The 11,327-nt window shown below is 31.8% G+C and overlaps 1 protein-coding gene across 1 annotated transcript; it reads left to right on the forward strand.

Annotated features, from left to right (window-relative positions):
• Window positions 1-9,611: 9,611 nt before the first annotated feature.
• Window positions 9,612-11,321, forward strand: LOC107466099 (uncharacterized). The gene has a single exon (XM_016085074.3). It carries the CDS (start codon window positions 9,687-9,689, stop codon window positions 11,163-11,165), a length of 1,479 nt encoding a protein of 492 aa, XP_015940560.1. The 5' UTR covers window positions 9,612-9,686; the 3' UTR covers window positions 11,166-11,321.
• The last annotated feature ends 6 nt before the right edge of the window (window positions 11,322-11,327 follow it).

Genomic DNA, 11,327 nt, shown 5'->3' on the forward strand with positions numbered 1-11,327 from the left:
TTCCCTTCTCCCCTGCCCCTTTGCCCTTCCCCCTTTCCCGATTCTCTTTCTCCCTCAGACTTTCTTTTTTTCTTTTTTTATTTTATAATTTTTTAATGAAGGGTAATTTAATAATAAAAAATAAAATTAGTAAAAAGGACGATTTTATAACGTTTTGTAACATTGAGAATGATTTTAATAACAAAAAAGGTCGGGGACGATTTTTGATTTTGGCCTCAGACCTTAGGGACGAAAAAAGTATTTAACCCTAATTTTTATATCCGAGGCTTATATTTTTCTTGACAATTGTCATGGCTACTAGATTATGTTCTAATCTTGAGTTTAATATAATGTTAAATGTAATTTTTTAATTAGTTTTTTACTTACATTCTTTTGTCTTTTTATTTTATCTTAATTTCTTGTTTATTTTGACACTTGAAGAAGAAAATTAAAATTAGAATAAACATCGAATTGGTCCTAACAAAATTTAAATTAGATATTTTAATTTTAATAATTTTTATTACTCATAAAATTTTTAAAAATTATTTCTGTCACACGGATTAATTTTTCTCCAATAAAATTTTTAATTAATGACTTTGTTACACAAATAAATTCTTATAATAAATTTTATTATAAGATAATTAAGTCTCAAAAATAACATTATAAGATAAAATGGTCCATTTGTAAAGGAATTAATTTGTCTTGCTAACTTCTAAAGTAATAAAATTTGAATAAACATTTCAAATTGGTGTTAAAAGAATTTTAGATAGCTTAGATAAACACTCCAAAATCATTGAGAATTACTCTCTTAGATAGCATAGATTGGTCCTTTCATCATATTTAAAGAAATTAATTTGTCATATAATAATATTTTTTAAAACTTAATTATCTTATAATAAAATTTATTAGAAATTTATTTATTCACTACACATATTAAAATTTTAATTAAAAGCAATAGAAAGATTAAACCAATTTATTTAATGAAAGTGATTATCGATAACTTCTAAAAAATAAAAATTTATTAGAAATCAAAATATTTAATATAAAACTCGTTAAATAAAAATTTAAGTATTTATTCCAAAAATATTATTAAAAATTAAAATGTCAAATCTAAAAGTCTTAAATTATAACATACAGCCACATGGATGCCTAGCTATAGGAATATTATTGTATGTATGCCCGTATTAAATGTAGATTAATAATAAACACAAACTGATCATTATTATTATGCTATGTATATATGTATGGTCTGGTACTATTAATTAATGTTCATATAATTAAAGAATCTCAATTCCCATGTTTTCTCTACTAACTACAACTAAATATAAGACTTTTCATGCCAACAAAATAATCAATGATGAAACACAATATCAAATAATTGAATTTGTTGTAATAAAGTGGGACTTAGACCACTAATTACAAAGATTTAACAAATATCATCAGTCAATATAATGAATCTCATCATGAAGGATATTTGGACCAGTTAAGACCCATAATGAATATTATTATTATTTTATTTTTTTAATTTTTTTGAATGTGGCCACAGGATTTTGAGCATTCTCTACAGCTAATTATCGCTGCACTATAATCAAGATTCATCTGTTTCCATATTTTAATTAGGGGATGTCTGGTCCATGTTAAAAGAGATAGGAAAGAGAATCAAAGACATAATGTTAGGGTAGTTAATAAAATCTCACTAACAAAAACAAACAAACAAATCGATGAGAACAAAAACCAAGTAGCTTTTGGAAGAAAATTTCAAAAGGTGAGGAGGCAATAATGACATTGGCCCTCAATTCCAATTGAATAATGTAACAACATCCAAGTAAAAGTGTTTCTTTTGCATCCAAACACAATAGAAAAAGTTCTCTTTACCCACTTGGATATCAATCAATAATACAACTACAACAGTTTTCACAAAACAAAAGGAAATATCCAAACATTGAGTGTGTGTTTGTTTTTGCATTTGAAGAGTGAAAAACTCATTCAAATTTTTTAAATACTCTAATTTTTAGTTTGACTACTTTTTTTTTATTTACTCAAACACATGTTTATAAGAAGCAACACATCTTAGCTTTTATATTTTATTAATTAGTTTTTGTATTTTTTTTCTACCAATGGTATTTTTTATGCATGTTATTAATTTATTTATGAAATTTTTGTTATTTTTTATGAGATCTCTTTTATTTATTTATTTATTTATTTTTTATCAATTTGTTTCTTTGACATTGCATACTTTTATAATTAAAATAGAGTACTATAAAAAAATACTATATAAAAAATACTAAAAAATATAAAAAAATTAAATATACTTAAAAAATAATATTATAATTTAATAGTATATCCTTTTTAGTAATTATTTATTTAAAAGTAATTTTAACTAATATTATTCAAATAATATTTATTTTATTAAAATTAATTTTATTGTAGAATTACTAAACATATATTATATTAACAAGGACTCACTTCTACCCAAATTCAATTCTATAAAATCACTTTTATTCAAATCCCAAATTAACAAAAACCAATCCAACACAGACTGAATTGATCGAGGAGTAGACAATTGTAAGTGTTTCAGTTTTTAATTACTAATTTGGCATTCAAGTTTCTTCTCTTTTTTTTTGGGAAAAAAACATATAGGTCCCTAATTTTTTAAATTTTTAACAAATACATTTCTAATAAAATTTAAATACAAAAAGTCTCTGACTTTAAGAAACGAGAGACAAAGTACTTCCATCTATTTTTCTCTCATACACCAAACGGAATTGGCTGACGTGGCTGAAACAGTGTCTAGGTGTCCGTTACGGTGCCACGCTGGAAGGGAAATAAAGTTCGAAGGACAAATAAGCCCTTGACATTATTTTACAAATAAAGTTCGAAGGACAAATAGGTCCTTGAGAATTTTTTTTTCAAAATTAATAAACTTCTTTCCTAAATTCTCTCATCTACCTCTCTCTATTTTTATATTTCTCTCTACTATTTTTACTCTATATATAATTATATTTTATATTAATAATTTGACAAATCAAAATATGTCATTTGATATTTTTTACAATTAAAATATTTTAAATATAAAAGTATACACATTAAATTATTTTAAATTTTAGATAACGAATGTTAAAATTAATTATTAATAAAAAATTAGACTTTTTCATATAAAACTAATAACTAAAATTTTTATTATTTAATTTTTTATCTGCGGATGTCTTGGTCTTCTTAGTCAGAAACTTTTGTCAACTTACGACTTTTTTGTAAAAGAAGTTTGATTTTATAAATCTTTTGTGTCATGCATAATTTATACTGTTAGAACAAAGTAAACTATAATTTAAAAAAAATATTCTCGTAATGTTATTATGAATAAAAATACTAGTTCTAATATAATACACAAATGCACTAATGCTAACTTAATACATGAATGATGCACAAATGAACTAATGCTAACTTGATGCATAAATGAACTGATGCTAACTAATGCCACTGGTATGATGAAAACTGAACTAATGCAATTTAAGAAAAAAATAGAAATAGAACAAAGTCCAATTTCTGTAATTTTAATACAAATAATTTGAATTGCAGAATACAACAAGTTAACTAGATTTCAAAATATATGAATAATTTTATAAACTAAATTCTCATAATAGAAACATAATAGAAGCATAATGAAAAAAAAATTCTCAAGGACCTATTTGTCTTTCAAACTTTATTTGCAAAATGATGTCAAGGACTTATTTGTCCTTCGAACTTTATTCCCCTTCCAGCGTGGCACTGTAACGGACACCTGGACACCGTTTCAGCCACGTCAGCCAGTTTCGTTTGGTGTATGAGAGGTAAATAGATAGAAGGACTAAATTTTCTTTCGTTTGTTAAAGTCAGAAACTTTTTTATATTTAAATTTTATCAGAAATATATTTATCAAAAATTTAAAAATTCAGGGACTTATATCTTTTTCCCTATTTTTTCTTCTTCTAAAAAACGTGTTAAAGGTTGAGTTTATTAATTTAAACATGATAGTTAAAACTATATCACATGCAAAGAAAAATAAACATTTTTTATATCTATGTCCTAAATGAACTATTTAATTAAGCGTTTAGTTAATGTTACCAATTAAAAATGTTTATATAAAAAAATAAAATTTAAAATTTTAATATATTTATTTTTTATTCATTTAAATAAGAGTTTAAAAACGTACACTAATAATAATCAATGATAGAAGCAGGAGAGCCAACATGGTCATAGTCGACTTTTTATTTAAATAATCATTTAAAATTAATTAATTATCGAAATGCGCCTAAAAAAGCTAATTAAAATGTACAAGGTCATTTCACTCGAGCCATCTCTGAAATAAAATTGATCACCACATCTCAATTTAGACGCCCGTAAAAGTAGAGGCTTGAATGTTAAGACTAACTCTATTATGTCATATGCGAAATAGAAGTCCATCTCTACTGCGTGCGCCATCCGCAAAATGGAAGAGCTAAAGGTCTACAGCCATGCTGTTTGTGTAGCACCCTAATACTGGTGTACTACATGAAAAATAGTCCAAAATGTACCGCATGTGAAATGGAATTAGAGTTGCACCGTGTAAATGCGATGGTGCATTCGAACCATTTGCAAAATATATACTTCTTCTCTCTCTTTTCTTCTACTCTCTCTTTTTTCACACTATTAGTTTTCTCTAGAAGTTTCTCTTACACTTAGATAACATTTATTACTCATAAGAGACTTAAAAATAAGTATTTTATAGCATCTGAGAATATTTATATAATCATATATCCGAATAGAGAAGCTTCTCATACATCCTAAGATATTAGTTTTGTATGTGATGATCCACTTTAGATCATGATTCCACTGCAAAAATAAATGCAACAATTGAAAAAATCGACTCTAATAAATACCAATATGATTGGAAAAAAAAAAAGAAAATCACTAGGTTGGCTTATAAGATATCAGTTGCGGTTAGCCAATTTGTTTGCTTATCAAAAGATACAGATTAAATTTAATTAGCATATTTCAATAATGTTCTATTGTCATCGTAGCATTACAAGTATCTATTTCATAAATCTTTGGGTCCATCTTCGAGATGTTGGTGGTAGCTCCTCTAGTTCGAATATAATATAGAGGAAATTCAAAGTTTCAAATTCAACGAAGCGATGCCCTTCCAGCAAAATAGTAGGGCTCGTAGTCCTAATTTTAATGTCTTTCTCATACAAAAACAAAATACACAAAATTATCATGGACACCTCTCTCCTTCCACGTGTCTTGCCTCCCCAGAAGGTATCACCGATTGTTTGGTCTAGTCGTCTGATGAAGAGATTGGAGATGACGGCTGAAATAACGATAGCAGTGAGGATGCAAAAGTTATTCATAAAATTCAACTGGTTTATAGCGAAAGGATTCTCCCACTTTCTATACCACCGATAAGTAGCATGCTGCCAGGTGGTGTTTTTAGTGGCACTCCAGGTCACTTTCTATCTTTAAATCTTGGAGAAATGAACCCGACTACAGTTGATGACAGACCAAGCAACTATACTGTGTTTGGGGAAATGGAGCTTGAGATTAGGTTGAAGTTTCTCAATAGAGAGACAATCATGCTTGCTATTAAGAACTATAACATACATAGAAGTGCGAAATACAAGGTTGTAGAGTCGTATCAATATAGATATATCTGTTGATGCACGTAGTTTGGGGACCAATATAATTGGATGATAAGGGTCGCAAAGACTAGATTTTCGAGATTTTAAAAAATTTGAAAATACTAAGGGCTACACAGTTGTTTGACAACTATAATGTCGCAAGATTATACCTAACTTGATAGCAATAACATATGCCAGCATATATTCTCTATGGTTCTCTTGATTAGCCGTGCCTCAGCATAGCAATTTTGTCTTTGTTTTTCCGTCCATCTATCAAAAAATACAGTGATATTATAACTTATGAATAATCTAAGAAGATATGTTAATAACCTAAGAGCGAATACCATGTTAATAAAGTACCTCGTAGCTAATGGGAAGGTATAAGGCATCGTGACATTTGGTGCCCATAAAAAAAATTTATAGTATATCCATGACATCAACAATATATGATAACTACCGATACCCTTAACATTATAATCCGTTGCTAAGCATATGGCTCGATATAACTACCGATACCCTTAACATTATAACTACCGATACCTAAAAAGAACGGCACTACCCCAATTATAGCCACTGATAGTGTCATAATTATTCAACAGAGGAAGATATCGCATGTGCACCGTGTTGTTAGCCTTATCCGGTAGTAGAACGCCCCCTAACAAATACATGATATAACTAATGGGCATACTGCATGAGGGCATTATCAGGAGCATCGACCGACATCTCCTAAAGTCGAGTCCTCAGCCACTTCAATTTAATGTTGAACTTTGTCATCCTGACGTGCCAGTTGGAATATCTCCAAAATGTTCTTCACATCAAGCCATATATATCTCTAGTGAAATTTGTTCCATGACTTCAAAGTACCCTCACAAATTATCCACCAATGAGTAACCCTTATTGCATTGTCACCTCCTCCAGAGTAATGATACACTCACTCCATAGGAGGTTGAATGTGAGTTTGTGAGTGCCATCTTTCAACAAACGTGTTAATCAACGGGTTATCATACTCAAAATGCTTTATCAAAGAAGTATAATAAAATTCTGCACGTCATAAATAGGGCTCAAGTTTTTACCGCCTAATCTCTATATTTGGATAAGGCAGATTTAACAGAAAAATATCAACCAATGTACTATATGAACTTAAAAGACGTATTGGCTGAAAATTCAAACTAATGAAAAAAATAATCAAAATCATGGTAACAAAATCTAAAAATAATAACAACAAAATAAAAAATAGTAAGTGGTACCAATAACAAATATAAAAAAATAACAAAATAAAGTAATAATAATGATAAATACAAATAATAATAACATAAACATTGACAATAATCAAAATAATAATAACAAATATTTTTTCATATTCTATAACTACTAAAGTGATAATTAATTATCATCTTAAAAAATAATAAATTTTAAATTAATAACAATTTTAATTTTAATACATTAAAAAATTAACATTCTCAAATAAATGTGTAGATATATAAAATTCATTCAACCAGATAAGATTTTCTTTAACATTAATCCCACTTATTTTATTAAAAAATTTTTAACCACAATAAACTTTTTTTTTACCTTTCTCTCCTTACGGTTACTCTAAAAATTGTGCGAAGTTACAAGAATTGAGCTGTGTGCAAAATTCGTCGCCTCCTCCTCCCTTTTTATATTAAATCATCATTGATTCCTTCAAGTTTTACCACCTTTAGCTATCACTGCCTGCTCATACGGAAACTACCATACAATAAAAATTGCAGCCTTGACTGCTGAGCTCCATTTCGTGAGTGGTAGCATAAAATTATCATGTCGCAGACGACGTCAACGAATTGGCCCATTTCATGGCCACCACTATAGAGGTGTTGCTGGCACTGCCAACTGAGTTGTTCCAATTTGCATGCACTTATCTCATCTATTAACATGATGGTTTCATTTCACAGCTGCCAGTTCGAAGTCTAACATCCAAGTTTTTGTTTTGCAAGCATCTGAGCTGACATGGTAGTCAATTTCATTTTGCGGGTGGTTCGGATGAAATGACCCTAACATTTCGATCGCCTTTTCCAGTCATGTGTATTTCGATAATTAATCAACTTTTTTATATATATAATTGTTAATAACTTATTTTTGGGTCTTTTATCAAAGCATATTTTTTGTATACATTTATATAATAATTTTAGAAATATTAATAAATTTATTATAATAAAAAATTAAAACAAAAATGTTATAAAATTAACATTATTTATAAGAATTTAAGCTTTTAATATTGAACTTCTAATTTCATTACTGATAATAATATTGTGTCTTTGTCAATGAGTTATAATTCAAATGACATCGTTTTTTTATATTCATTTAGAAGTCACTGATTCGAGTCTCACTCTTAACTTAAAAAATTTTATCTTTGAAACAAATATTAACTAAACTCTTTAATTAATATATCGTAAAAGTAAAAACACGATTATCATTTTTCTTTCTATTATTGAAAAAAAATAAAACAAAATAACTAAACAATAAAATTATAGAATAAAAGATCTTTCCAGTCCTTAATTATTTACCCGATGGACATTGTGTCCGCTAACAATTATAAAAACACAAATTGGTCCCCTTTCTACTTTTATATTTGTTCAATCCAGCCCCTAGAACCGGTCAACAACAGATTAACGCTGACGTGTTATGTAACATCTCTTTCGTAATAGGGACAAATCGCTCAGTGAACTCTTCAACCATCTCCCTTCTCCGAAACTCTTTCTTCCTTCTCTCCTCCCTTTTCTCCACCGCCACCGCACTCACACTCCTCCCTCTCCCTCTGATCCTCTCTCTTCGCCACCGCCACCGCACTTACAATCATCATCGTCATTAATAATATCATCACCACCATTTTTACATGATGATTAATGAAAATTTTATATTTTTCTAAACTCTCTTTTCCTCTCCTCCCTTTTCTCCCTCTCTGTATTTCTTTTTACTTTCTCATTTCTCTTCATCACTTACCACTACCATCACCGCCACAACAACATCATGAGTTTTATTTATTTTTTAAAACTCAAATTTTATTTCTTTTTTTAGTCTTTATTTTTCTGGTAATTTTTTCGAAAAACAAATGGATTTTTTTTCCAAGTGACCAGGATACTTCTTTAGTGTGATTATGTTTTCGATTTTTGAATTTTTGGACTTTGATGATAATATTATTGATGACGATAATGATTGTGATGAGGATGAAGAGAAATGAATACGATAATTTTGACGATGATTGTGGTGGTAATGATTTTGATGATGATCTCCGAAAGGAGGTGAGGTGAATTGGGGATGTTGGGACTTAGGATTTTGGAGTTGAGAGAGGCGATGGAAAAAAGGGAAAAGAGGAGAGAGAGATAGTTTCGGAGGGAGAAGGAGGAGGTGGTGGCAGATGAGAGCGGGTGAAGCGGAAGAGGGAGATGGTTGAGAGACTCAGAAAACAATTTATTTTTATATAAAAGAGACAAAGTCACGTAGGCACAATTATCTGCCACGTCAACATTGACTTGCTGTTAACTAGTCTCAGAAATTGGATTGAACATATACAAAAGTGAATGAGAATCGATTTATAATTTTATAATTGTTAGGTGACACAATGTCTATCGAATAAATAGTAAAAGACCAAAAAAAATATTAACTCAAAATTATAAAACCCAAAGCAAACAAATCGCAGGCCCAGGGAAAAAAAAAAATAAAGGAGCAGCATAAACCAGCATCACAGAACAAACGTAGCACATTAAGCTCCATGCCACCATCATTATCAGTTATCGCTAATTCACTATGCAAGTATGCATCATGAATAGTATTGAAGCTTCAACGCGCTTTTAAAGCCACAAACGAATCACTTCGTGTGTGTTTAAATACTTCAACCACACTCATCTCTGACCTCTCTCGCTCTCTCTTCATAAAACACATTCTGGTTTATTGATATCACTCTTCATCAAACAACACCCCACGATAGATATGCAATAACTCCCTCCCACTCCCACACCATTTTCGCAACTTCCCACTAACTCAAACCCCTCCAAATCCATTCACCCACCACAACAAACCACTCACTCTCCACCGGCCATGGCTCTAGAGACTCTCTTAGTCAAGGTCAAAACCGCCATTCCACCCAAGCTACTCAAGAAAAAACAATCATTCAAGTCCAAGCACCAAAACGTTGGCGTTTTGGCCTTCGAGGTCGCCGGAACCATCTCGAAGCTTCTCCATCTCTGGCACTCTCTCTCCGACGCTGCGGTCCTACGCCTCCGAAACGACACCGTCGCTGCGCTCGACGGCGTCAGGAAGATCGTCTCCGACGACGAGTCGTTCCTCCTCGGACTCGCCTGCGCTGAGTTTGCGGAGTCTCTCCGCATCGCCGCCGAGTCAGTGGCCCGACTCGCAGACCGGTGCTGCGATCCGGAGCTCCGCGAATTCCGGCCGGCTTTTCGCGAGTTCGCGGATTCAGGCCTCGACCCGAACGGATGGGCCCAATCAGGCCCAAAAGAGACCGAAGCGAAGATCAAGAAATTGGAGCGTTACGTGGCTTTCACGGCAACACTCTACCGCGAAATGGAAGAGCTTTTGGCTTTGGAGAATGGGCTGAAGAAATTCTTATTGAATCACAGCAACAACAACAACGAAGGTTCTTTTGTTTTAGGTTTGAAGGATCAGCAGAAAGTTTACGACACTCAGCAGAAGATTTTCTGGCATAAACAAGAGGTGAAGGATCTAAAGGAAAGATCTTTGTGGAGCAGAAACTTCGACAGCGTTGTTTCTTTGATGGTTAGGTTTTGCTTCATTGTTCTTGCAAGAGTTAAGGTTGTGTTTGGAGTTGGTCAAACAGTACCACCTTTGTCTCGTAGCTTATCAGGTTACGCCACTGTTCACCCCTCAGATCATCATCATCATCACCAAAACCCTAGTACTCCTTGTGACGATTCAGATTCTGGGTCATCAGAAAGTTCCAAACTTGAAGAGAAAGAAGAGAGTAAAATGGGAAGTAGTAATAATAGTATGTGTTTGTTTTTAGTATCATATTGTAAGCTCTTGAAGCCAGAACCTAACACTTTGGGTTCTCAGGGTTTAGCCTTGCACTATGCAAATTTGATCATAGTTATGGAAAAGATGATCAAATCTCCGCATCTAGTTGGTGCTGATGCAAGGGATGATTTGTATAGCATGTTGCCTAATAGCATAAGGTGTGCTTTGAGGGCAAGGTTGAAGGGTAGCGCTGGCTTTTGCGCGAGCGATCCGGCGCTGGCCTGCGAGTGGAGGGATGCTTTAGGGAGGATATTGGGGTGGCTTTCGCCGTTGGCACATAACATGATCAGGTGGCAAAGTGAGAGGAGCTTTGAGCAGCATAACTTGGTGCCAAAGACCAATGTGTTGCTGTTGCAAACATTGTTTTTTGCAGATAAGGAGAAAACTGAGGCTGCCATAACTGAGTTGCTTGTTGGGTTGAATTATATTTGGAAGTTTGAGAGGGAAATGACTGCTAAGGCCTTGTTTGAATCTGCTAGTTTCAATGGCGGCTTCTTAAAATTGCAGAAACTCAGTCCATAAAATGATCAGTTATTAGCATTATATAAGTGGATTGAGTTTTGTGAGAATCTTGTCCGCAAGGTTGAAGATTCAAATCCGATCGGAGGAGGAAGAACTATAGTTTATTACTTCATCTTCTGCAAGCATAGATTTCTCTATCTAACCAGTACAATGTACCTAAAA

This window comes from Arachis duranensis, chromosome 9, assembly GCF_000817695.3.
Source record: "Arachis duranensis cultivar V14167 chromosome 9, aradu.V14167.gnm2.J7QH, whole genome shotgun sequence".
NCBI lineage: Eukaryota > Viridiplantae > Streptophyta > Magnoliopsida > Fabales > Fabaceae > Arachis > Arachis duranensis.